The following is a 27,724-nucleotide window of genomic DNA, read 5'->3' on the forward strand; positions in this document are numbered from 1 at the left end:
CAGAGAGCCTCTACATCTTCTGTCGAAAACTCAAGACACACCTCTTTAGACTCTACCTTGACTAAAACACTAGCAAACCGTAGCACTAACAAATGATAGCACTTAAATTGTACTCATAATGGCACTTTTCTATAACATGTTTTGAAACTGCTTATTTGATGAAAAATGTACTTTCTTGTTACTTGTTCTGAGTTTGTATCTCTATGTGGAAATGCACTTATTGTACGTCGCTTTGGATAAAAGCGACAGCTAAATGACATGTAATGTAATGTAACATTTATTCCAACATCTTATTTAAAAACATACCCCACAGTTTCCAGAATACGATAACCATACGATATCGTAACTATTACCACTACTAAGTATCCAATATAAATAAATAAATATAAAACATATTATATATATATATATATATATATATATATATATATATATATATATATATATATATATATATATATATATATATATATATTGAGATGCACCTATGAACCCGTGTGTTGAGGAAAGACTAAACATCCCAGTCTCTTCAGAAGCGTCATATGTGCGGCTTCCCTTTCACTCTGGGTTCAGCTGCTCGGTGCAAGACTCTCCTTAACGAGAGCGCAGCGTAGGGCGGCCTAAGGGCAAGCTCAAATCTCAACATATTTTAGGACTACACTAAAAATATAATGTCACTCATCAACTTTATCAGTGATTGGATAACTGCTTCTTAGACGTGCAGCTTTGCGACACGGCCCGAGCCCAGCAGAGAGGACGAGGAGGAAAAGCATATATTTTGCGCAGATATCTTTTCAAAAACACAAAGACAAACATTGACCATTTGTAAAATGTATTTTTAATATAATGAACAACAAAAAATGTATTTCACGTTTTTTCGGTGCTCATGGTGGGGCCACGCCCCATTTCCCTCTATGGACCAGCCGCCACTGCTGCTAGGATAATTAGCTGATTGCAGACAGGTGTGCGCGAGGAGAAAAGACAGCGCCACGCCCACACAAGAACAAACGAGACCCCTATTTTCTTGATTTTATCCCTCTTACCTTGCATTTCTGATCTCATTGTTATTATTTTTACTGTATTTTATACCTACAGTAAGTGTTACAGCCAAAAGGAAAAGTTACCCCGAGTGTTTCTGGAGCCACTTTATTCAATTTACTCACAACACAACTGAAACCACCTAATCGTGCTAAAGCGTTTAATTACAAACGTCCGTTTCACGTCCTAATAGACGTTCAGTCGTGTCCAGCTGATGACCGCAGCCTATGCATCCCCCCCTCGACCCCCCCGTGCTGCCATTGTCTCGCTTCCTGTTGCCTTCCCGGGTCCGCCCCCCCCCCCCCCCCTCGACCCCCGAGTCCCCTCCACACACTCCTATCGGACGGACGGAGCAGGCTGTCGGGATTAATTGAGGAAACTCTCGCCCGCAGGGTTTTCGCCTCGCTGAAAGGCCACCGTGATTTTTCCAGTTTTGGGAAACGTTGAGCCGAGCAGACCGAGACATCGAGGAAGGACAACAAGCAACAAGTGTGGAGTTTTTTAATGTGACAGCTGCCGGACGGACATCAGTGAGCAGGAGGTGAGTTGTCATCCCTTCAGCTGCCCGTACGTCCGCTTCGTCTGCACGCGATCACCGCTTGTCTTGGTTTTGTTTGGTGTTTCAAAAAAACAACCAACAAAAACGTTTTTTGTGTTAACGTTAGTTAAGAAAAAGATATTCCGAGCGGCTGCTTTCTACGTCGTGTAGCCGCATATCCGAATTATAACCAAATTATACCGGTTTATAGCGGACAAAATGCAGCTACATTGTAACAACAAGGCGTGAGACACACACACACACACACACACACACACACACATCCTTCAAAGGGGCCAATGCAATTTACTACAGCGCCCCTTGAAGGACTGCACTGTTTTGCTATGACTTGACCATTAAACGTGTGAATGGGAGATTTAATGTCTGTCACAAGTCTTATTTAACCTTAATGTGTTCAGAGCGACGGAACAGCTTTGTTGTCTCATGCAAATTCCCCACAAATCAAGCAGCAGCAGTAGTGGAAGAAGTCAGATGAGAAAGGCCAAAGTAAAGTTATTGCATTCAAAAGTGTTCTTAGAAGTGCACACTTTTCAATATCAATATCTATATAGCCTTAATGCTTAAAAATGCTCAAAACTCATTATGCGAAATTGACCATTTTAGAATATCTCTGTAATGCATTTGTGTGTTCAATGCTTGTAAAGGTGAAACTAATTTCGGCTCCTTAATGTACCGCTTGATCCAAATCAAAAATGTACGATGTGTTCATTTCCATGAATTTAATCTGAACTTGCTAAGTGTGGCAAGAAATGACTGCTGTGAGGTAAAATATTGGCTTCCAAAGTATAAAGTTGCTTGAAACAGAAATGCTCAAAGCATAAATACTTTTTATTGTTAGGTGCTCGCCCCAAGTCTCAGGTGCCGACTAAAACCCGATCTAGCCAGCAACTCTTTTTTTTTTTCTTTCTCCCGGTCCCGTTCCTCTTTTTCTTTTTTTAGCAATATCTTAACAGTTCCATCATATTACAAACCTTTATAAAGAATAATTTTGAGGATGGCATGATCTTTTATTCATCATTTTGGTTGAGTGTGATACAACTTGAAGTAATTTCGAACAAGACCTTTTCTGATTAAAAACGCACTCTGTGTAGCTCGATCAGCTCCACTGGAGATGTCCTTTCCAAAAACTACTCGCGTGGTTGTCTTCCACCCTACCCTGCCTCCATTCTCCTGGCGTGTGAGAGAAAAGAACAGCTGGATGTGAGCTGAGCCTGAACTCGATCCGATCCCATCAGCGGGTCCCAGAGGCCTGTTTCTGCCACTGAGGCCTGCGGGGGACGGGAAGGCTTTTAAATGTGCAGCTGTCCTTTGGACCTGTATGTGAAATCCACATCTGACACCCCCCCCCCCCCCCCTCCAGTGGGACTCCATAACATGCGTTAAATATGTCGGTAGATGTGGTTCTCGTTTCCTTACATATAAGCCAAATTCACTCTAAAGACTCGGCTCCCTGCAGGAACAACATCAGTTAGAGGTCCTGGGACAGAGCCACAGTACACAGAACGCTACACATGTGTGTTTGTGTGTGAAGACGGGCACATGCAGGGGTTGTGTATGCACGTGTTGAGACTTGTGCATATGTAATTGTGTGTGTGTGTGTGTGTTTGGTGCACACAGATACAGTAAGGGTATTGTGAGATAGGGGCCGGCCGAGGCTTTTCCGAGGAGGCGTCTAAAAACGCTGTAAAGATGTCCCACTGCAGCTGGCACGGGACAGGCCTGAGTGTGTGTGCGTGTGTGCGTGTGCAAGAGAAATATGACGCTAACCTTTTTCTTAATTTTTCACCCTGGAGTCCCAAAGGCCGACCACCTCTTCTCTGTTGCATATCACAATAATAATAAACGGTTAAGAACGGCACTTGGAATAAAGTTGGAGGAAAGATATGAGTGGTCAGAATCAAGTTTCTTCTTCCGTAATACGGGTCAACCTTCTTAAAGATGTAACCAACACCATCCAATGACGTAACAAGATTGAGTCTTTCATTATTGTGTAACAATGGGATGTTTCATCTCTATTTATTAGAGTTGAAAATCCAAAGAGTGACTGGTGAACAAATACGAAAAATACAGATGTGATTACTAGAGTCATGAAGAATTGGTGATTGTACAACACACAATGTAGGACTTTATGATGTGAGCAATAACTCTTCAATCATCACTTTCAGACAAAGGGAATTTAATTTGTAGATTTAAGCTGTGATTGAATTAACTCAAACCCAAGACATTCCCATCAACCCTATTTCCTGTGCTGACGTCACACACCCCCACAAATATTTTTGCTTTTTCTCTCAATTGTTCGTGTGTGACATCCAAACTATTGTGTGTCATGGCAGCAATGGAGGGAGCAGCGGCACACAGCTTTTGTACCAAGGCTTCATGCTGACTTCCTCCAATTGGAGCTTGGCCTTGGATACTTCTGTTTTTTACTCCCTGCTCTCTGACACCAGGCTCGTGAATGATTGCAGATGTGTTTTAACCTCACCCACACACAAGGGGGACATTTCTGTAGCTGGGAGACATTTACTTCTCACTGCGCTGATGGAGCGCTGCGTGCCACACTACCATGTGAGTGTGTGTGGGACTTTATTCATACCGACGGGTCAATGATATAAAGCCATCCACGCACTGACAAACATGCAAACCCTCCCAACGTTACGGCTATGCCAACACTGTAAGATTGACTTGACTCATAAAGTTATTTGAAAGCATTTACAAACTTTTTTTTAAACATACACATTCATCAAACATCAAATATTGGGGGTTTTGCATGTTGGCCAGAAAATATCCTTCAAGCAATCGTTAAAATTCATACTGATAACATAAAATGAGTGTGTGCCTTCTATACAATCTAAAACTTGAAACTTCCTGGAAGTCTTGGAGTAATGGTTTGAGGTACCAGTTGTTTTTCCTTCTTTGTGTGTAACTTTTATAGTGAGGAAGTGACCGTGTGCCTTTCCTTGTCTCTCCACAGGATGGCTGACCGGCCCGCTCACGCATCCTGACCACCTCCGCTGTGTGAACGTTCACGATGACTTGGAGGAGACTCGACCGGTGGAGCCCCTGCTGACACCTCCGGCCCCCCAGACATCCGCCCCGGCAGCCTTTTTCTGGCTTTGGTGTACGCTTTTTCTGCTGTGCCCCCCCCCCCCCGGCCCTGTTGAAGCCGTCGCCATGGCCAGCCTGGTGCTCAACGAGACCGGAATGGAAGACTGCGGCATCGACGACTCCTTCAAGTACAACTTGTACTCTGTGGTGTACAGCGTGGTCTTTGTTTTAGGCTTGATCACCAACTGCGCCGCTCTCTTTGTGTTCTGCTTCCGGATGAAGATGAGCAACGAAACCACAATGTTTATGACTAATTTAGCGCTGTCCGACTTGGTCTTTGTCTTCACGCTGCCGTTCAAGGTCTTCTACAATGTTAACCGCAACTGGCCCTTTGGTGATGGACTGTGTAAGGTGTCCGGGACTGCATTCATCACCAACATTTACGGCAGCATGCTCTTCCTCACCTGCATCAGCGTGGACCGCTTCCTGGCGATAGTCTACCCTTTCCGCTCCCGCTCCATCCGCACGCGCAGGAACGCGGCGCTGGTGTGTGCCGCCGTGTGGCTGACCATCGTAGGGGGAGGAATATCGGTGACCTTCTTCTCCACAATCAACAGCAAACGCAGCGTCACTTCATGCTTCGAGGGCTTCTCCAAAAGCACCTGGAGGACTTACCTGTCCAAAATCACCATCTTCATTGAGGTGAGTGAGCAGAGGGAGGCTCCCGCAGTCAAACATAGGAACATACGTAGATGTCATTCACTGTATTTTTGTGATGTTCCATTTTATAGTAAAATTTGTGTCTGTTTTGTGATTTAACTCCCAGATTGTGGGCTTCCTTCTCCCCCTCCTGGCCAACTTGGTGTGCTCCTCGCTTGTTCTGCGGACGCTCCGGCGTCCGATGACTGTTGGTCACGGCTGTAACAGCAAGAAACGTGTCCTGCGGATGATTTTGGTCCATCTGGGCATCTTCATCATCTGCTTCGTCCCCTATAACTCCATCCTCTTCCTTTATGCCCTGGTGCGGACCCAGGCCCTGGCTAACTGCTCTGTGGAGCGCTTTGCCCGAACTCTTTACCCCATCACTCTGTGCCTGGCCTGCCTCAACTGCTGCCTGGACCCTGTGGTCTACTACTTCACCTCAGAGAGCTTCCAGAAGAGTTTGACCATGGGGGGCAAAGGGTCAGGCTCTCGGCCCGAAAGTTTGCCCCGCAGCGACACTGAGACCCTGGATGTGGCAAACACTCTCCCCAAGGACACTCACAACCCGGCCAGCAACGGGAAGGAGTCAAAGACGTCTGAGAGTCAGCTCTGAAGACGGAAAGGTGTAAAAAAGGACAGTGTTGGTGCAACGCGAGCCCTGAATTAAAATTAAAAAAATGTAATCCGCTGTTTGTTTCTGGAAGTGACAAACACATAACTCAGCAGATTAGTTAAGTCCTGAGGTAAACCCTGAGGTATGGCCCGGGCTTTACGGATTAATCCACCACTGGAGAACAGAGGAATGTATCTGTATGTGTTTATTATGAGAGAACACTACGGGGATCAGAGACCCAGCCACACCAGGACTATTGTCCAGAGGCATGCGGAGCCTCTAAAAGAGACTGCAGCACATCATCACTCAGGCTTAACACACAAACGCTCAGAAATGCACTGGTTCATTGTTAGGATGGCTATTTCTATCTGCATTTTTGGTACTGCAAAGTACTTTTGTAACACGCTGAGCCCTTGAGTTTATTGTTATAGTGTTCAAGCTGTCACAGCACATTATATCATATTAGACCGTAATGCTATGTCACTTGTTAGAGCGTTGCGACCCGCCACTGTAATAACATAGGAGTAAAATGTGTCTCATGTTGACGTTCGAGGCCATTAAATGTCTTTTTTGAATTGCTAAAATGGGTGCATTTATTATCCCCCCCCCCCCCCCCTCCGCCTCGTTCCTGGTTTGGTCAAACTTAACATGAACTGGTCTCCATCAGTGTGTCATTATATTTGAACTCATGAAGGAGTTGTTTCACTCGTCATTGACGGAGGGATCTTGTTGTTGGAGCAGAGTTCAGCTCTGATCCAGTCGAGGACCTTGGCCTGTGTGCCGTGTCACAGGCCAAATGCCTAAAATGAGCAATGGTCCATTGTTTGCTTCTGAATGAGGGCTCTCTGTCTTAATCTGGACTTACACTGCAGATCGGCTCAACGTCTCTTATGCACAGTAAAGTACCGGCAAACACCCCAAATCATTGTGTTACACTGCACGTACAGCAAGATACTGATGTCAGGAGTGTTGACATGCAGGACATTGCTGCATGAATTTTTGGTGCTTTTGGTCAATACCATTATCCAAATGTAATTGTGCAGCATGGAACTAAAGACTGCTTGCTAGCTTGATTGGAGAGCTTTTGTTCCATCTTTACCTTTACACTCAGAGCAGAAAGACAGGGGAAGGATCCATGGTGAGATACTGTAACTGTTTTGGTCAAACGTGTTTCAGGGCCAGCCCTTGTCAGCGCACCAAGCTACTGCGAGGACTGGTAGAGGCTGGGTCGGCTACATGTTTCTTTGTGCATACAACAGGATCCCGCTGGAGAGGGGGACACATTTCCGTGTTGGACATAATAAAAGTTGTCAGCACGAGCTACTTATTCAGTCTCTCATAGAGCAATGCAGAACTAAAGATCCATGGCCTTACTTGGTGATGTCGAGAGAGAGAGAGAGAGAGATTCTAGTGGGCCTCTCTGATAGTGTGACCATGTGCATCCAGCAGAGGAGACAGAGGCCCAACAGACGACGGACTTGTCTGGGATTTGGGTCAAGGGTAGCAGAGGGGGATAAGTGGAGAGAAGTAGCAGAGAGCAGGAAATAAGAAGTGGGAGTTTCTGAAAAAATATACAAAAGTGCCCTTTGACCTGTGAGTGGTCCATGTCAAGAATGTTCCAAATATTGCGGCAGAAGACACTCGACGTGTCCCTTTTTTTTTAAATGGGCCAATCTGCCCTCTTGATGGTTGCAAAACAGAACTGCCAGTGTTGGTCTGCTCTGACCTCTAGTGGCCATAAGTCAGAACAGAGAGAAAACACCAGCATTGACTTGACGGTTAGCTGACACGTGGTGTGCCCTCAGCATATGTTCTGATTATCAGTGCAGGGCGCTCTACATTGAAGTGCATCGGTGTGCGTTTTGTGTGAGAAACCACACTGGTGCTGCATGCAGGTGACTGAGAACCTGGCAGCCAGTTATTGTTCTCTGTGTTCTTGGGGTGTGACTGGTGTGAAACAAACAGGATGGATCTGATGGCATTTTGTTGAACTTTTGGTTTTGCATTTGACAGTTGGAAATACAATTTTAGACGCCACACAACTGAAAGCGTGTAACAAACCGTGTAACAAAAGCTAAAAAGCTGCTCTTTGTTATCGGCATCCAGAGAAGTGATCGAATCAAAGACTAAAACCCAAATGAACACATGTACACATACCGTACATATGGACACGGCTTTGTGCACAAAGCTTTGAAAACGGCTTTGAAAAAGGAAGTGCAACAAATGATTGGAGACAGAAATACTACAGTCAACTTCCCCTAGCATCGAAGGACGCAAATCTAGTATGTTGATATAGAATAGTAGTCTAACTCATAGGTTCGGTTTTTCAGACTGTTGCCGCTGACCACATTTAGCAGAACCAACCCCCCGGCCCCCCTACACCCCCCACCCCCCGCCCCTGTTGTACTCCTTTTAGATCAGATCTCAAGTATGTACTGTAATTAGGTTTCCTCACCCTGTCTGCACAACACCATGTCACCTTTTTGGTTGCCAGGAGCCCGGTGACGTCACAAAAAAAGAAGAAAAAAAACCCGTTGTCAGGGCCAGTGCTTCCCCTTCCCGTCGTCGCTCTGCTCAAGAATCGGCTCATACCGGACGTCACCAACTGATGCAAAGCCAGTCGAACAGAAACCACAATCACTGGTATGGTTTTTATTGCAGACTCGCTCACAAGCACAAGCTGATAAGTCTCGAGTCTGCTCGAGAAAGACAGAGGAGGTTTGCTGTTGGGGAGGAGTGTTTGTGCGTGTGCGTCAGTCTGCTGTGGAGCTGCAGGAGCATGTGGTCGCTGGTGGCCACTCCAGCATCTGATTTCTCGCCCCTGTCCACGCTGATTGTTTAGGGGATGATGGACAAGGTAAGGATGAGGCAGACCGTGTCTGTGCTTTGTCTGAATATTTGTGGTCAAAGTCATGCTTCACATTTTTGCTGATGACAGATTGTTGGTATATCCTCTTTTCACTCATCCTGCATTCAATCAAAATGTATCGCATAATGCATTTCATTTCAAGGGCGTCGTTAAAAAGATTGTTTTGGGCTCTGATGTCACACAGATTGAATTTTGTCATTGTTGTCATCAAAAATTTCAATGCGAGAAAGAAACGGTTCAAATGTGAGTCAACAGTGTAGCCTCCTTCAAACGTGGGCACCACTTCCCTAAATTCAAGACTGGCCACTTTCATCAGCACAGGTAATGCGGTGTGGATCTTTGTCTGAGTGTGGTGGACCGACCGGCCTCAACGGGTGAAAAGTAACGCAGAAAGACCGATTCTCTGTCCCGGCCAGGCAGAGGAAGGGTGTGGTCTCGTTTTGAATGCAGAAGGAAGGGCGATGCTTGAGTGATAAGCAGACCAAATGGTGGATTTCTTCCTCGTGTTTCCTGCTGTAAACATTTGGCCGTACAAAGTCTCCTCTGATTTAATTTGGGCATCCAGCAAAAGAAAACATTTTCAGGCTTTAAGAAATCCAAGCCATGGCACTGTAAAATTAAAAGGATATCTGCGGGAGCAATTTCGCCAGTAGGTTACTGTCTGAAATGAATACAGCAATTTACCGCAATCAAAACACATGGTAATTTGCTGTAATTATAACAGAATTTTATTCGGTGGTTTCGAAAGAAAAATTGTGGTTCAGACGCCCTTCTGTTTGCCAAGTGGTACATCAGTGAATTGGAAATAGTCTTCGAACTAAAAAGACTAAAGCAAACTAAAAATAATAAAACAAATGCCATTAGGAGGATGACCGCCAGCTGAAGATGAGACCAAAAGAAATTGGAAACGGCGGTTGGCATAAAATGGACATTTGGACGTTGTGTAACTCCATGACAACTTGACAAACTTCACCGGCTGAAGAGATTTGTGGTGTAAGCAAACGCTCCAGAACACCTACTTATTTGAGACCGTTTTATTCAAAACCTGGCAAACAAAGCGCTGTCCCGAACATCATCTTAGATCCAAGAGATCTAAAACGCATTATTGAATCATGTCGGCCCCTCGTTATGACATAGTCTCGACGAAGGCTCTCTCATAAAGAAAACACTACCAATAAAAAGTCTCCTCCCCTGAATGTGACTTCATTAATGCCGTCAACTACAAGAACCGTAAGCTCTCGTTTTGCCATTGCAGGTGATTCAGTGTGTGAGTGACGAGATGAGTTTGACTTAGGCCACGAGGGTCCAGTGTGAGAGCGGAAATGTCCGGAGCATCGGAGGAGTCGCTGCTCAACTCGTCCCTCCTCAACTCGTCTTTAGAATGTGGCCACAACATGAACAGTTGGGAGCAGCGCATGGACAAGATGTACACATACTTCTACTTTCTGCTCTTCATGCCCGGGCTGCTGCTTAACACCACGGCCCTCTGGGTCCTCTGCAGACACATTAGGTACACGCACACACACACACACACACACACACGGGTATAAAGCATTAAATGTGTTCTAGAGCAAGGCTAACTCTTCTATATGTCGCCCCTGCAGTAAGAAGAGCAAGGCGGTGATCTTCATGATCAACCTGGCTGTAGCCGACCTGGCCCACATCCTCTCTCTGCCCCTGAGGATCTATTATTACTTCACACACACCTGGCCGTTCGGGCGAGGCGTCTGCTTGTTCTGCTTCTACCTCAAATACCTCAACATGTACGCCGCCATAGTGTTCCTGGTGAGCAGGCGTCAATGCTGAAGATGATCCTGGAATACTGGAGGGAACTCTAATGGCAGCTTAGCCAGTTGTACTCTACTGAAAGGGAGCCAAATGCCATTTTAGTCTCCGCCCCCTTCCACTTGAGTCCTCGGAACAAATTAACTTTCATTTTTTCTTCTTCTCCAGGTGTGTATCAGCGCGCAGAGGTGCATCTTCCTGCTTCACCCATTCTGCGCACGACGGTGGAGGCGGCGCTACGACCTGGCAATCAGCATCATCGTGTGGGGGGTGGTCAGCGTGGGCTGCTCGCCTTTCATCCTGATGCGCAGCAGCAGTTCCACGAGTCCCGGTGTGGTCGGACAGGCGATCTACAACGCGTCCTATCACCTGGGTGCCTTCTCCACCCAGCATCCCTCGGGTCACGTCGAGCTTTACGCGCCAAATTCGAGTGTGAGCCCCGTCACGGTCTCCCCTCCTGGCTGTTTTAAGGACCTGCCCATGCGTCGCCTGCCAGTGTCTCTGGCGGTCACCATGATGGTCCTGGCTGAGCTGTTTGGTTTCCTCATCCCTTTGGCCTGCATCAGTTACAGCTCCATCCGCATCGCACGCTCTCTCGGCTCAACTCGGGGGCGGGATGAGCCCGACCCCTCAACGCGCAGCCGTCTCCAGTCGGTCAGCAGCAGCAGCAGTCCGACGGACAGGTTCCCGGAGAGGCGGACGGACGCCGAGAAGCGACGCGCTCTGCGAATGGTGCTCAGCTGCTCTGCCCTCTTCCTGATCTGCTTCGCCCCCTACCACATCAACTTCCTGCTCTACCTGTTGGTGTCGCAGAACATCGTGTCCCACTGCGCAACCGATCTGGCAGTGCGTCGGTTCCACCCGCTGTCCCTGTGCCTGGCCAGCCTGAGCTGCTGCCTCAACCCTCTGCTCTATTACTTCCTAAATGCCGAGTTCAGGCTGCACCTCACCAGGCGCACCTCCTCCTTCACCGCGGCGCTCCTCTCCTCCCCGATCAGCTCCCCGACCGAGCGACCCGTGCCGGCCAGACTGATGAGCATGGAGAGCACCTGCTCGGACAGGGAGGACCGCGGCTCGTCACCCAAGGTTCTCTGCTCCAAAGGTGCATTTGTTTTCCCCCCAACAAATGACACAAATGAAGCATGATACAATGAGATTGGGGGGGGGGGGGGGGGGGAACAACTGACGAGATCTCAAGTGGGACAGCGAAGAGCTTTGGCCTCAATTTGCAGAGTCTCCCACACCCGTGCTGATGACGTCCATTAGGTGGGATGGGTGTATATGTGTGTATGTATATAAGCTGCAGCCTGTTGCTTGCGTTTAGGAGACAGGCAACAAACTTGAGATAAGCTATAAGTCATGATTGTGTAATGCAAATGATGTTAATGTGTGAATTAAAGCGCTGGTGCCGTGATGTTTGTGCAGCTTGATAACGACGCTCCGTTGCGAAAACAGGTGTTGACTCATCTCGGCTCCACTTCCTTTAGTGACAAGTGCTGAAGAGAGTTAGTGGCTGTTGTGGTACTTTGACAAACCGTTAACTGTAATGCCTGAGAGTGTCTGTTACATCTACTGACCCCCTCCCCCTTTCAGCCAGATGTACGCAGACACCAGTTGTCTTTATTCACCCACTTTGGATCCCCTGGCTGCCGTGATCTTGTAATGCCATCTGCTAGTTAGTTACTGAAAGTACTCTGAATAAGAAAGAAAGAAGGAAGCGGCCTCCCCCCGCTAATAAATAAGAATTCCGATTTCTACTTTCACACTTTATTCTCACACTTGCGACATTACACGTTCATCATTGCGGGCTCACAAGGGGAGGAAGGGGGTTACTATGATAGAAGAAGTCATGCTGTCAAACATTTTTTTAAACCACACCCTCCCCCAACCTCACAGGAAGCCCCTGTGTCTGCCGGAGCCCTCAGTACAGCAGAGACAGAGACGGAGAAAATCCGAAAGACATACAAATAGAAGGCTGTGAGGAATTAACAAAGACTATTACTTCTGATAAGAGAATAGAAACTGGATAGGAAGCGAGAGTGCGGGACAAGGCAAGTGAGGCGTGTTAGCGGAGGACGATGGGGAGGATGGGGGTGGCACGTGTCGTCGACTGATGCTTCACCCTCCGGTATTCTGACGCAGCATCAATCTCGGAGAAAGAGGTGAGATCTTGATTCTTTTCTCTTTTCTTAAGACCGAGTTGAAGCTTTTGTGTGAGAGCCTCTAACAGCTGGATAGCTTCAGAGTGGAGTCATGCCTCATGGGGGATCTTGTATGTTTCTCCAACATGAGGAATGTCTGTTATGTGGAGGGTGGGAGTGTGTGTGTGTGTGTGAGTGTGGCCCAGAGTTCCTGTCTCTCAGTTCAGTGGGATCGGGATGATGCCTTGGTTTGTGTGTTGGCGCGACACATGTGGAATGGGACCTGGGTTCTGACCAACCACATTTTGGGTGCCGTTACACGAGGCAAGGTATCGATTCCGAGCGGAAAAAGCTGTGGGGCGCAAACCCCCACAGAGGGATGAATCACTGCATTTAAAAGTTTCCACTCGCCAGATTCGAGGGGTAGCAAAGAAGGGATGCAGCTCTCTTTAGAAACAGACATTTTACCTAACTCTAATATCACCAAGATCTAAGGATGTACAACGATGTCGCAACAAAATGACGCGTGGTTTACAAAGGACAGACATCATTGCGCATGCCACGCCACTGCTATAGGCAAAACATTTAGGATCTGTGAAGCAGCTCAAAAGGCTGTAGGAGAGTAGAGGTCAAAGTCCTGTAGAAGAGTTTTTATAGCACAGTTGTATCGTGTAGTTATGACACACAACCGATGAGAAATGTGGAGTGAGGTTTTGTCGACATGATCATACCACCTTACTAAATAAAGCAAGCTATATCTGACCTAAAATATCTCTTAAGATACACTTCATACGATGACCGTCTTCCAAAAGAAAACAAAAAGACAAACTCTTTAGGCGAGGAAGACACAGAGGAAGTAACAAGCTAACTCAAGAGGAGGTTAGCAATGACAACCTGATTCTATTGGCCATACAATCCATGAGGGGCGATTTTTCCATTAAATTATATGTAGTCATTTCCTCTAAGCGTAAGGTAAAGGAAGCTTTAGGAGTATTTTCTGAAAGACTCACATTGACATTGCAGAAGACAAGATGACAGCACTCAAACTCATCTCACAGACGGTAAGAGATGGGAAACTCCACTTAACATAGGAGCAGAAAAAATGGTAGCCATCGAACGAGCCTACAGGCCACCCTGTTTATCCGCACAGGGTCTGTTTATTTTAAAGGTCCCTATTCACTTTATCACATGGCATGAATAAAGAATGGTTGAAAGTAAGCTTACTTTATCATGAGTGGTGACACTAAAATAAATATCATTTCATGGAATGTTATGGGTCTTAGGAAGATAGTGAAATTTAAACAAGTGAGGTCGAGGCTGAAACAGCTGAAAACACAGCTAGTTTTTTTTCCAAGAAACCCATTTACTCTCCAGTGAATACATAAAAAGGGTCACATTTGTATGGCAGGAGATTTGAACTGTACTCTTAACCCACCACTAGATAAATGATCTGGTTTAGACACCGCATATGTACATAAGTAATGAAGTAGGCAACACGACATTTTATGGGAAACCTTCCAGTCTGGAATACTCACTCGTGTCACTCTGCTACACATCATTCTTATTCCCGCATGGGCCGTTTCCTCATTTCTTAGTCTATCAATGTGAATGACTGATTCTATAAAGGTATCGTCATTTCACAGTATGCTTTACTACAGTCTATTGTCAAAGCAGCCAATTAAGGTCCCACTATATTGCAGTTGAGCCCATGATGATTATATGATAACACATTCTTCAAATTTGTTGAAACCCATATTGATGTTATTTTGAAGCCAATACCACCCAAACATAAGTGTCAAAAGGTAATAAATAACCAGCAAGAAATAACAGCGCTTTCCAGACATTTTATTCTAAATTGAACAAAGTCCAGCCACATCTTTCAAATTCATCAACTTCCTAAGTAAATTAGAAATACCCCAATACAGCGGAAGCTTATGTTAAATGTGGTACACATTAAGGTAGCTTAGCATACTGCCTGTGGGGATGTAGCCTCAATATATTTCTGGAAAGAGATTATTACAATTGTATCCATCTGTATCAAACAATAACTTCCATAATGTCCAAAACTCTGTCTTTTTATGTGTGTTTCTTAACAATAGCAAAGAGAGCAAAGAGAGAGCAAAGATGGTAATATTTTGTCTCCTTGATGCTGAACATAAGATTGCAATTGCTTGGAAATCTGTACACAGGCCGAGGAAATAAATTTGGATCGAGGGACTGCTACAGTGCCTCGCCCTACTAGATAAACTTACATTTGAAGCTAAAGGGAAATATAACATCTTTGCTGATTTGGAGGTAATTTATGGAGTTCCTGGAGGGAGAAGTATCTATCTGTACATGTACATATCAGTCACCCTCTACTGCTTTTTAAGTTTGGTCTTTGATGAGAAACATTCAGTTAAGCCCAACAACTAATCATGCAACTGACATTTATGTTTGAAATCTTTGCCTATATGTACATTCAGATGTGCGTTTCAAGCTCAATTGGGGGGACATTTGACTTTACATGAGCGTTTCCTGGGACCTGGGAACAATAACAGATAATGCCGGGCTAAAAAAAGAAACTTAAATTGTCCTAGTAGTTTGTACTTTTGAGTCGAAACGAGACAGATGTGCAGCCTGAACAGGTGGTGCCAACAAGTGAGAGAGTGACAGGAAGAGAACCACACCCACACACACACACACACAATCAGTTTCATTTCACTCCTCTGACTATGCTGAGCTCTCTTTCCCTTTTTGCTTTTGGATCGTATCTTGACACATGGAGTAGAGAAGGGGTTGTGGGAACCGCAATGTCGCTGGTTCAAAACCTGGCTGCCCCATGTCAAAGTGTCCCCAAGCAACTCTGTAAAAACCATGGGCGCAGATGCAATGTAAGACTCTTTGAATAGAAGTGTCAGCTAAATGAAATGTAATGTAAAAAATGAAAAGGGAAAAAATTGTGCAAAACAACGATGAATCTTCACAGCCTAAATTGTGTATCTTCATATGGGTTGAAGGAGACCTATGGTGATGGGTGGATGACGGGCCCAGAGGTTCGTTTCCAGATATTACTGTGTGTTTCCATTTCAACATCTGAAGTTCACGTGTGAAGATGTGCCTTCATTGGAAAGTGACATTTGTTCGTGGCTGATCTGGTAACCCCCCAGGCCTCGCTCCAAAGCGTCTCGCAGGGCGCATTGTCGGCTGCCCTGCAGGGTGGAGATGCTTTAAAGTGTACACTGCGTGGGAGACTGTTGCATCAACTTCTCTGTGGGTTTGCATAATCGTAAATGAAGCAGCATTAAACACATGGTTTAACACACTGGAGGAAATGTGTTTGCATATGTGAGTGTGGTGGGGGATGGGGAATGGGGGGGGGGGGGGGTGATGAATGCCCTACAGTGCAACCTGGCAGCTCTCTGTGCTGCCTTGCAGAGATGGATTTTTACAGCCACAGTGAAACCGTCCCGTTGACTCTTTCTCTTGTACTCCACCAGGATACAACGCTGTACGGACTGAACAATGGTTTGTAGCGTCGAAGGTTCATCAGCACCGGGCGGGCACTTCGACTTCACTCACTGAGCTGCTCGCCGCAATGGACAGACCGGACGCTCAGACACACCCGTCGGGCAAACCTTGAGCGGCTTTTGCCGATACCAGCATCCTCCTGTCGGGTTCACGGGGCGGCTCGTCTGTACACAAACAAACCGCCATCGGCTTAAGATGAACCAGAGCTGTGAAAGCAGCGACGACCTGCGAGCGTACCAACACTATGTGTACATAGTGGTGTACAGCGTGATCTTAGCGCCGGGCCTGCTGGGTAATGTGCTGGCCCTCTGGGTGTTCAAGGTGTACATCAGAGAAACCAAGAAGGCCGTGGTGTTCATGATGAACCTCGCTATGGCCGACCTGCTGCAGGTAAAGATCCTCCTGGTCTTACGTACTGTACTTTCTTATTGAATCGAATGATGAAATGTGTTCAAAACTTTGACTGCTGTGTTTGACTTATCTCACTGAATTTGACCAAATTTGTTTTTTTTTTTTTAAATCACTGATATTTCCTGATAAATTTTACTAAGGCTACAAAAGTTCATTTTCATTGTTTCACTTAACCGTTGCTGATAAACTCACCAAAAACTCCTTATGTAGCATTTGGGATTGTTTTTTACAGTACAATTAACTTTTAAGCACATTAATCTATTTGTATATAACAACTGCAACCTTTTGGCCAATGACGCATTCAGGGTGTGGAGCTGGTTAATGAATGATTGACAGCGCTCTATAATACAGCTGGGAAGAAGTATGAACAAGAACCACATTTGCACATATTAGGAAGGAACATGTCTAGAACATGATTAGGATTAAAACATGTCTAGGTGTACAAAGACGCATGTTAAAGCTCTTATTAAATTTAGAAAATTATTCTGGATTAATTGATTTCCAGTTTACAATTTGTACATAAAATATATACATGAGATTCATACACAAGTTGAAATGAATCATGAATGCCAAATTGCTTGGTTTGTCTCAGATTAAACCACAACAGTTAAAAAAAAAACTCCAATGCTACAAAATAAAAACAGCAATTCTTTGCCATGTAGAAAATTCCTTCCAGTTTACCAAAATCGGCTGACTCTGCGCTCCCCTCAGGTACTCTCCCTGCCTCTGCGGATCTACTATTACCTGAACAACACCTGGCCCTTCGGCCACCCTCTGTGCATGATCTGCTTCTACCTGAAGTACGTCAACATGTACGCTTCCATCTACTTCCTGGTGTGCATCAGCGTGCGCCGCTGTGAGCTGGTGATGCGCCCGCTGAGGTACAACTCGTCCAAGCGAAAGGGAGACCTGTTGGTGTGCGCCCTGGGCTGGTTGTTGGTCTGCCTGTGCTGCCTGCCCTTCCCTCTGCTGAGGAACCAAAGCCCTCCCCCCTCGGAGGCCGGCGGCTCCCTCGGGGTGTGCTTCCTGGAGCTGCCCATGAGGCCCGTCGGCGTCCCGGGGGCCTGGGCCCTTCTGATCCTGGCCGAGCTGCTGGGCTTCGTCGTCCCCCTCGTCCTGGTGTTGGCCTGCACCTGTCAGACCGCCGGGAGCCTGCGGCTGTCCGCGGCGGGGGCCATCCCCGACCGGGGGGAGAAGCGCCGGGCGTTGAGGATGGTGCTGAGCTGCGCCTTGGTGTTCCTGGTGTGCTTCGTGCCGTACCACATCACGATGCCCCTGGACTTCCTGGTCAAAGCCAACGCCCTGCGCGACTGCGCCGTCCGGAACCTGATCCGCCGATGTCACCCCTTCACCCTCTGCCTCGCCAGCCTCAACTGCTGCCTGGACCCGCTCATGTACTACTTCACTACCGACGAATTCTGGAGGCGACTGAGCAAGCCGGAGTTGCCCGAGAGCATGATGTTCGGCAGGCGTCTGTCCTGCATGACTGGGGGGGAGGACACGGAGGGGGAGGAGGGCTAGCCTGCTCCCGGCAGCGGACCTCGGGGATAAAGACTGCGCACCTTAAAACGAGCGGCATAACGTTCACATGAACACTAATAAAGTAACACATGGGAATGAGTTTTCAAAATGTGGCATTTCTTTTCCTGATTTATACTTTTAATAATAAAAGGAGCGAGCTTGTTCTTATGAAGGACGCCTTTGTGATCAGTGCCAAGGTTTCTAATAAGCACAGAATCCACGTGGACCCCTTGACCCGGCCGCACACTCCCTCCAGACAGAAGTCCGTGATGAGCAGGGACGCCTTGGTGCTGCCGTAATAATGAACAAAGAGCCACAATAATTCAGTAGATAAAGAAATGTAACTTTATTCAGCGACAGTAGCTTATTTCAGTAGCTGCACACAACGTTGTCTAACAAATTCTAGAAAATGAGATTAAAAACAGACACATTTCTACACACACTCTTCCTGTCCGATTGTCTTTCTCTGCATCAGGTTGGAATCCGCTCGAAATTATTTGGGGCTTTTTCCCCATTTAAATTTCATACTGTGAAGCTTTTTCCGTGAGGGCTTTCAAAATAAAGCAAAAATTATTGCTCAATGCAGATTCACTGATGGATTCTTTAGAAAACGTGTTTTTCCCGTGAAAATTTCAATTACAAACTTCTGCAAAACCTGTAGCCGCTTATAGTACGCAATGATCAGATTCATAGAAAACAAAACAAAAAAAAAAACTTCAAATTTGCTGAAACGTTCCCTTCTAGTGTCTTTCAGAATTTATTGTCACAAATGAGGTTTCTACATAAAACACAAGTAATACAGGGTGCTGGACTGCTCACCATCTAGAACATAAGAAAACACACAGCAGAGGCCTCTGGGAGCAGCGAGGCACTCTGGGAAATACCTAAAAAAAAAAAAGCGGGGCGAGTGAGCTCGGGACGCGAGCGTCTCTGTGGTTCCGTCCACAACATGACGCAAATGTAGCTTACATGTCCCGTGTGGCTTGTGCTGTACCCCCCCCCCCCTCACCCCCCTATAACATAAAGCTTATCCTGCTGATCTAGAGACCCCCGTTAAGAGTGGGAACAGTAGGCTGACACACAGAGAGGCTCCGATATAAAGGACTTCAGTTTCACTACGGTATTCAGAAGAAACCACTCGATGCAGTACATTAAAAAACGATAAAGGTAATTCAGCAGGAAGCTACGGCAACAGAACAGAACCCAACAACAAAAACAACCACACTTAGTATAATGCGAGTCATCAGGCTGATAAGGATTATTAGTACAAGACTAACTAGCGAGTACTTGAGCGAGAGAGCTAGGACTTGACCAGGTTAAGGTGTGGGTGGGGTTAAGCTATATAATGCTGGAATTTAAATTCACTTATCACTGGGGTTAAAAGCAGGAGAGTTAAGGGATTTATACAAAAAGTCACTTTCCACCGAAAGCTTACCACACTCCTCCCTCCCTCTACCACTCACTCTCTCACTCCCTCACTGACCCTTGCTTGCACTTTCCCCATCAAGCCTTGCAGATCCGGGTCTCCGTCACAAACTTGTTCTCAAAATGGTGGATGGTGAAGCATTCTTCTGCAGAGCGCTTCTCGATGCCCCCACCTGGCAGACAAAGACATCCGTGGTGCTGATCAGTATCACTCGTTTCTAAATATCCCCCCCCCCCCCCCCCCCAAGAAAAATCATAACACAGCACATTCCGTTGGCATCGGTCAAAACTTTAAAAGACGTTACATCGACAGCGCCTCTATGGCAGCGTTCTGCACAGATGATGTTGGAACGTGCAACATCCATCTATATTGGCACTAAACGATTACGTTACATTTAATCAGCTACAAAACACAACTTTAGAGTCTGTGCGTTTTACCCGTGAGGCTGGAGCGGCGCTGCATCCTGTACGTTTCCTTCCCGTCACACAGTCGGCGGATGTAGAAGCCCAGAGACTTGATGTCATCGATGCGCTCCGTCACCACCAGGTCCTCGTGAACCAAGTAACTGCGGTAGGAGCCGGACTGGGACAAAAAAAAAAAAATTAAACACGAATCAGTCACAATGCAAACCACTACTACTCCTCGCTAACAGGAAAGCAGCTCGGTGAAACGGAAAAGGCTGGATTTGAATTATCAAAAATATTAAAAAAACGCCCATTCCTAACCAATATTCCTTGACCTCTCTAACGGTTACTTACAGATCTGAGTTTCTCGCTCATGATCGTTATTTCTCGTGAGCGGTCGAATGATACGTCGCTATTTAAATATTGGCACGGAAGGAATTGTGGGACAGAAATATCTCCTTTCCTTTTGTCAAGGACGGTCCAGTGGTTACTATGCTAAAGGAGCTAAGCAAGGAAGCATTGAAGCTCCTTTCCTTAGCATTAGAGTATTCGGCTCTTATCATGGCGGCTACTTCCCGGTCATTCCACTCAATGAGGAACCTTGCGAAGCAAATTTGACAGTTCGAAGTGTGAAACTGACTGAGAGGGACTTGAATTGATGAGTCATCAATCAAACTTCTGCCTGATCTCAGACTTGGTCGCTTCCACTCACAGAACCGTTTTCATCCTATTGAATATTCTACCGGTCAAAAAAAATTGGTATTGGATTAAACCTGCTAAATTGAGATCGTCAACATTGAAAAAAAGATGTTCTTGCCAAACATGCATTGCCACTACCAGCATGCTAACGTTAGGCTATCAAACTGACTTTTCACTCTTATTAACTTTATGATTTAAAAATGAAAAAGGCAAGCCTTCCACTGTAGTATGCTGCAGGAAGGAGAAGTAAAATGTGCTTATGAGTCAGCATTTGTCCCCTTCCGGCTTTCCTCGTACCAAGTCAGTGGGTTTTTGGTTCAACATCCAAGATAAACAAGTGTATCCTTTTTTTTTTTTAAAAGGAAAATTTATGGAACGGTAGAAAAAAAAAACGTTGGTGTCGTTTCTTTGAATTCAAACATATAAATATAACAGAGTCAATCATATTTAACTACACTGAAAAGACATAAAAATGTGCTGGCAGTAAATGTGGTTCCTCGTTCAGTAGGAGTAACACAGAAGGTGGTTCAAGCTGGGCATTTTTACTCATCGTTTCTGCAAATTCAGGCTCATGCATAAGGGCGCGCGTGTTGCGAGCACCGTTCCAGGAAAGTCATTCCTTCCATCACCCAGACTAGGTCTTCCACCACCACGGATGGCTGCTCACCATCAGCTGCGAGAAAAGGTCGACGAGGTCCTGAGGGAGGAGCACGACCGAGGTATTCAGAGGAATCACAAAGCAGGTCCTCAGAGTCAGGTCCAGATACGCCGTCAGCTTCTGCTCACACGCAGGAAATAATTAAAACCACGTTAAACGGGAAAAAAACAACAACAACAGCTGCATTGCTGTATTGTAAGCGCGTTACCCGGTTGAAGTCATGGAGGATGTAGGCGGGGTCGCCGGCTCTGAAGCGGGGCGGGGGGACGCTGATAACGGCCATGCTGTCGGAGATCTCCACCTCCTCCTCCACCTGTGGCAGGTAGTACGGCTGGTTCTCTCCTCCAGCTGACACATCACTGAACTGCATCGCACCGTGATAAAGCCTCTGGTGGGGGGGGGGGGGGCACACGTAGGGAAAGCCAAATAAGTCACTCTGACGCACGTGCGGACACCTTAAATTTGTGATTTAAACATTTGGTGTTTCTTTGGAATCTTTTACTTCTTGTATCTCTACTACACTGTATACTCTGCGTGTATGTACTAAGCGTATAGTTTACGACATTAAAAAGAGAAGCTTGCTAGATGTTCTAGTCAAACAACCCAACTTTGTTATGTGGAGTGCCAAACCAAAATAATGATCTGAGAGAGACTAGAAGAGTCACAGTTGTATGAACTGTTGGGTTTATCCTCAGTCAAATCCAACCTGTAGCATCGGAATCAAATCCAAGGGACACATTCAATGAGATATGATGCCCAAGCGAAGATCAAATCAACATCGAAGAAAAGGAAAGATTCAGGCATGAACTGTGACATTACAATTTGCCGGTTGAATCCCCAATCATTAACAAGGGTTTGGGCATTGCACCCATGCTTTATTGAGCAACTTTTAGCTTTGCTCGAATGGCGTAAGACAGGAAACGCTGTGGCCACAAGGTCCTCTCACAGACAACACAGCAAAAAAGTCAGCACTTTCTCAGAGGCCGTCATGACTCCCCGAAACCTCAATACACATCTCCATCCTGGTGCATGTCAATTTAAACCGCCACCAGGGACGCGTTCGGATTGCGAGGACCCTGGATCACGTCACCTGGGGCTGTTTGACAAGGTTTACACGCGACAGGTAGATAACAACACACGCCAAATGACATCATCCACTGACCCACGCGAGTTTTACCTTCGGGGTGAAATATCGATAGAGACACGCTCCCCCGACGATGAGCCCGCTGAGGATGAAGGCGACGCCCAGCAGGGTGAGCAGACAGCGGCCTGTGGAGCCCTCGATGCCCACCGGAGCAGCGGCCAGCTCAGGGTCCTGGAACCAAGACGCACGTGCGCAATCGCGTCAGCAAAAGGTGTAAAAATGACCCCCTGCATGCCTTGTGTAAACAATCAAAACATAACGCAATTGTGTCATCGGATGTTGACGTTCGGGGGGGGGGGAGGAATGGGCGGTCCCGCTGTGAGCTGCGTCAGGTGCACCACGGCTCTGCGTGCAGCTCGCGAAACGAACGACAACAAGACACACACACACACACACACAAAAACACACAACCACAAACACCGCAACGGTCTTAAAACAGCGAGTGTGCAATGAATGCAAGGTAAACAACAAGGGCCGCATACACGTCCTCGGTCTCTGGTGACGAAGCCCGCGGTCAGCGCAGGCCTGCAAACCGGGATGAAGAAGAAGAAGAAGAAGAAGAGGAAACGGACACCGTGCCGAAGCCCCGCTAAAAGCTCACCTTCACATCGGCCGGCTCCTCTTTGCCCAGCGCCTTCTGCGCCAGAGCGGAGTTAAAGGCGATCTTCACCATGCCGCCGGGTTTCCTGTGTGAAAGCGAGAAGGCAGGACCACAGCGTTTGGTTACTGGACTGCAGGCTCCTCTCTTCTTTTTTACTGTGTGACGCACTTTGCAATCTCGGCTTTATCTAGAGCTTCCGGTGGCTGGCAAGGGAGATGGTGGGGGAGGGTGGGAGGGGGGGGATTAAGATGGCATGCCAAACGGAAGCTGAGGTAAAAACATTTTTTTTAAAGCTATACTTGTAGCTCCGCGTGCTCCTTCGAACGAGACGTATTGCTGGTTAGACGGCGAGCATTAAAACATTTATTTATTACGCTAATTGCTTCTTTTATTGCCTTCATGTGCTCTCGTGAGAGTTATGGCGTGCGGCTTTAGTGCCATCTAGTGGTCCCGAGTGGCCATTACACTGACCCGTAAGTCAGTGTAATGGCCAATGCTTCCCATCGGGAGCAATCAGCCTCCATTCCTGACTGGACCTAATGCCACAAGAATCGAACTCTTTACACTGTCAGTAAAGCTTGTTTCTCTTTACCTGCCAAATTACGCACAGAATATGACACACACACACATTCAGAATGACTTAATTCTGCACTGTAATGTAATGAAAAAATAATATCCTGAATGTATGAAGTAGCCCATTCACCCCCATGAATGTTTCACTCTGTAAACTGACTCTGCAAATATATCTCCGCCCTCTTACGGGCCGGGCACTATACATGCCAGTGTGCCTACCCACTCCCGCGCGCACACACACACACACACACACACACAGTACAGCCCCTTGACATGCGCTGCGTGCAAACACAGGCCAGTGCCAAGGCCGCGCTGTGCGCCTGACACATGTCCTCAGTCCTCCGGTCTGTGGTGGTCCTCCGCTTCCTCTGCTTTTCCTCTGCCGACTCGGTTAGGGTTGCATGTATGAGTAAATAAACACTCTCTGCCGCACCAGCGCTTTAATTCCACGCAACTCTGTGGCATCTCTCCAGGCCCTGTGCGCTTCAACTGTGCCAAACATGCGTCTCCCCCGTCTCACCAAAACGCGCTCTGCAGCGAGGCCATGCTGTTTCCTCTGTTAAACAGACGGATTGGACCGGTAATCACCACTGAAAGGTACATAAACAGAGCAGCTGATTTGTCTACCTTACTCCACCAACCCCCCGCCCCCTCCTCCTGGCGTCCAATACCGCACTCTCCCAGGAAAAAAACCTTAAGTGGTCCTGAAGGCTTGTTTATGGGCTCGTCCTTGTCTGATCTGAGACTGTGCCCCACACAAGCATTGAGAGCGGGAGGGAGGGAGGGAGAGCTTTGCGTTAGCAGTAATAGGTTAGATGATAAACAAAAGATTTAGGTTTAATCCTGAGGGCTTCTCGGCATCACACACAGGAGGAGGAGGGGACCTCGGGTTGAGTGATGAAAAGCCCTGCGAGGTACAGGCAGTCCAATCTGCACTGTCTGATGCTTGAGTGAGTTTTCCGAGGAGCTGATTAACGGCGGATTAAACTCGCCGTCCATCCAGTTTACATCTCAAAACTTTCGAACAAGCCTGCTAGAGTAAGGCTAGAGTCGCCGAGCCTCTCGTACTGGAATGAGCAAAAGCGTGTTTTTTTTCATAATGGTTGGACGGCAGACGTGCATGATGGAGTTTGAATGCCTGTGTTTCCCATGTGGGCTGCGGCAGCCAGCCAAAGAAAGCAATGACAAATACACACACACACACACACACATTCACTGTGAAAAGTCTGGAGGGGCATGGCTTCGTAAAGTGTGAGAAATAGAAGCTCTCGTCCATGATATCACCCGCACACGAGCCAACATGCAGACAGACACACACACAAACACACAGCACCTCATAGATTTGTCATCAATTTCAATACCAGAAGCCGCAAGTGACAAATGATTTTGTCCCTTTCACTGCTCCTAAGCCATACACACACGCACGCGCACACACACACACACACACAGTCATACCCCAGTCACCCAAAGTACCATGGGAACAGCCTGCAACAGAGTTGTGAACCGCACGTTTGACACTGTTCAATGCTTCATAACGTCACTGACGTGTCTATGGACCCAATATAATCACCATGTGCCTTGAGTGGGACATTTAGTGGTCAGAGAGAGAGAGAAAGAGAGAGAGAGAGAGGTGGAGCAAACAGAAATGAGCAGATCTGGCTGTAGACTACATGTGGAGAACAGTGATGCTCCTTCAAAGGCAAAAAAAAAAACCTTGATCCTTGCCCCCGCCATACTCACACTTCACACTTGGCAGTCACATATCTTGAGACTGGGGTGACAAATGAGTATTTCCTGTAGTATCAGCTTCTAAAGCTAGCTTCACTCTCTCGTAATGCCGCCGTCTGCCTGTCTTCAGCTCACCTCAGGGAAATGTAAAAATGTAATGTTGAAGTACTCACATTACTCAGGACCTCAAGTAGGAGCTAAACATCAGCTCCATCACCAAGAAGGTTCAGCAGAGAATGTACTTCCTGAGGCAGCTGAAGAAATTCAACCTGCCAAACACATTAATGGTGCATTTCTACAGGGCTATCATTGACTCAATCCTCTGCTCCTCAATCACCGTCTGGTACGGTGCAGCCACAACCAAGCAGGCTGCAGTGTGACATTTGCTCCGTAGAGAGGGTGATCAGGACTTGTTTGCTTCATAGACTGCTTCTGGCAGGAGGCTGAGGTCCATCAGGACTTTATTTTATATTATTGTATATTCTATCGTTAATTTAATTGTAGATTATTCTCTTCCGCTCAATGTCATGTGCACCACCCACCGTGACAAATCTTGTGTAGGCCCAGCATAGTGGGCAAATAAATGTTTCTGATTCTGATTCTGGTTTAGCAAGTAAGGATTGGGTTTTCTTCATAAGTTTGGAGATTTATTAAAACATAGAAATGTTGTAATTGGCCAATGAGTGGGAAGTAACGCTATCTGTTATTAGCAGAATGTTGTTAGCATAGCTTTTTGTGATGAAATGTTATTTTAAACATTTCATGGTAACACTATCAATATACTACATGTTATCAAGAGGTGATGATAATTGAAATGTATCAACCATGTTACCATGATAGCTTGTACCGCACGTACCGCCAGGGCTTACGTGAGTATGCTAACTTTAGCCTTGTCAGAAGGTTTGGCTAGCTTAAATACATTGTGACAACAGCTACGCGTCTACACGTTGAGTCCTTGGTAGACGTGTGTTCAATACTGACTTGTGGCCTTTGCTGAGTGGCCGTTCTCCTCCCACTTTCTTATCGTTCTTCAGCTGCTTTAGTAAAAACATTAAAATCCCTTAAAATAAAAATAGTTATAAAGTTATCAACTCTTTTGTTTGAGTTTTGGGGGTTGTTTTTTTTAAATCAAAAAAATAATGATGCAACATTGGAAAACTTTATTTCATGACTGTATTCAGGAATAACTTTTTTTTTCTAAACTTGTGAACTAATGTTTCCATTCTGCCGTACGGTCACACATGTAGCCTATCTGATGAAGGACAGCTTAAGGTAAGCCGCTGGCACAGGAAGAAAGAGGAAACGCCAAAGAATCAAAATGAATGAAAGGGTACAGGGAAGGAACTGAGAGATGGAACTGGACGCATGTCGATTATGTTCCTGAAAGTCAAATTCTGCAGAAATGACCTCATCGGCACAAGACAGCTCCAGAGCGTTTCATGTAGACTTCGGCCATGTTGGCTTCGCGTTGGTAGAGCACAAACACACACACACACACACACACACACACACACACACACACACATCGTCTTCTGAATCATTGCCAATAGCATCATAGTCTAGCCGAATCACTTCCAGATTCAGTGACGTCACCTCTGTCAGGTTCACAGGAGGAGCAGAAAGCACAGAGTCGCACACACAGACTAACATGCTCAAACACACACACACACACACACATCACCAATTCAACGGAGGATGATACACTGATCTGTATTTTTTCTTTAATTATGACACAAAGCTTTTCAGTTCAGTTTCTTCATTGAACTCATTTAGTGGATAACGCAGCACTGACAGCCTAAAACTGTTATGGCGGAGAGCCATGAGGCTACAGGCTGGACTCGAAAGGCCTTTATTACTGTAAGGTTTTAGTAGGTTAGGAAAGAGGCAGCTGTATGGCTGGTCTTTGTGCCATTGAGCAACATACGTTTCATAACAACAGCCCCGAAGACACACAAAGTAGAAGAAGATGGGAGGTTTCAATTAAAACGGCATGTTTTTATTACTCACTTTAACGTAATCCCAAATGAAAGATTTCTTCATTGGCTAAAGTCGTAAGTTGGTAAAAACTCATCAGGGAGTCTTGGTTTATGTATCGTCAATAAGTCAAAGTACCTAGTAGTGAAAAACATTTACATAATGAAAACAGACACGCAGTGGAGGATATTCACAGGGATTTTCCCTGTACAGTGTGACTAATTAAATCTAATCCTAATACATTTGAACCATTAGTGAAGATAACGTAATGTAGACTGGGATGCCTAAAAGGAAAATGATATTTGTATATTAAGCATTTTTTT

General features: G+C 46.2%; 3 protein-coding genes across 4 annotated transcripts; 2 read left to right on the plus strand and 1 right to left on the minus strand.

Annotated features, from left to right (window-relative positions):
• The first annotated feature begins 1,377 nt into the window (after positions 1-1,377).
• Positions 1,378-6,531, plus strand: lpar4 (lysophosphatidic acid receptor 4). Its single transcript, XM_037462638.2, has 3 exons — positions 1,378-1,579; positions 4,569-5,344; positions 5,469-6,531. The coding sequence occupies exons 2-3, from the start codon at positions 4,769-4,771 to the stop codon at positions 5,955-5,957; spliced, it is 1,065 nt and encodes a 354-aa protein (XP_037318535.1). The 5' UTR covers positions 1,378-1,579; positions 4,569-4,768; the 3' UTR covers positions 5,958-6,531.
• Positions 6,532-8,524: 1,993 nt separating this feature from the next.
• LOC119210702 (probable G-protein coupled receptor 174) lies at positions 8,525-18,451 on the plus strand. 2 transcript variants are annotated; one of them, XR_009955864.1, is made up of 5 exons: positions 8,525-8,814; positions 10,082-10,336; positions 10,431-10,611; positions 10,780-12,773; positions 16,232-16,445. XR_009955864.1 is itself a non-coding variant. In XM_062560756.1 (3 exons), exons 2-3 carry the CDS (start codon positions 16,458-16,460, stop codon positions 18,192-18,194), a joined length of 1,005 nt encoding a protein of 334 aa, XP_062416740.1. In that variant the 5' UTR covers positions 11,776-12,773; positions 16,232-16,457; the 3' UTR covers positions 18,195-18,451. The 2 variants fall into 2 exon arrangements, 1 of the variants encoding a protein (XP_062416740.1); XM_062560756.1 differs by lacking the exons at positions 8,525-8,814; positions 10,082-10,336; positions 10,431-10,611 and adding an exon at positions 17,385-18,451 and having other exon boundaries at positions 11,776-12,773; positions 16,232-16,652.
• Positions 18,452-18,516: 65 nt separating this feature from the next.
• LOC119210704 (integral membrane protein 2A-like) lies at positions 18,517-23,331 on the minus strand. The gene is made up of 6 exons (XM_037460974.2): positions 23,127-23,331; positions 22,559-22,696; positions 21,590-21,769; positions 21,391-21,501; positions 20,058-20,202; positions 18,517-19,792 (listed from the first exon to the last, which is right to left on the minus strand). Exons 1-6 carry the CDS (start codon positions 23,196-23,198, stop codon positions 19,698-19,700), a joined length of 741 nt encoding a protein of 246 aa, XP_037316871.1. The 5' UTR covers positions 23,199-23,331; the 3' UTR covers positions 18,517-19,697.
• Between the last annotated feature and the right edge of the window lie 4,393 nt (positions 23,332-27,724).

Source organism: Pungitius pungitius, chromosome 2, assembly GCF_949316345.1.
Source record: "Pungitius pungitius chromosome 2, fPunPun2.1, whole genome shotgun sequence".
Taxonomy (NCBI): Eukaryota; Metazoa; Chordata; class Actinopteri; order Perciformes; family Gasterosteidae; genus Pungitius; species Pungitius pungitius.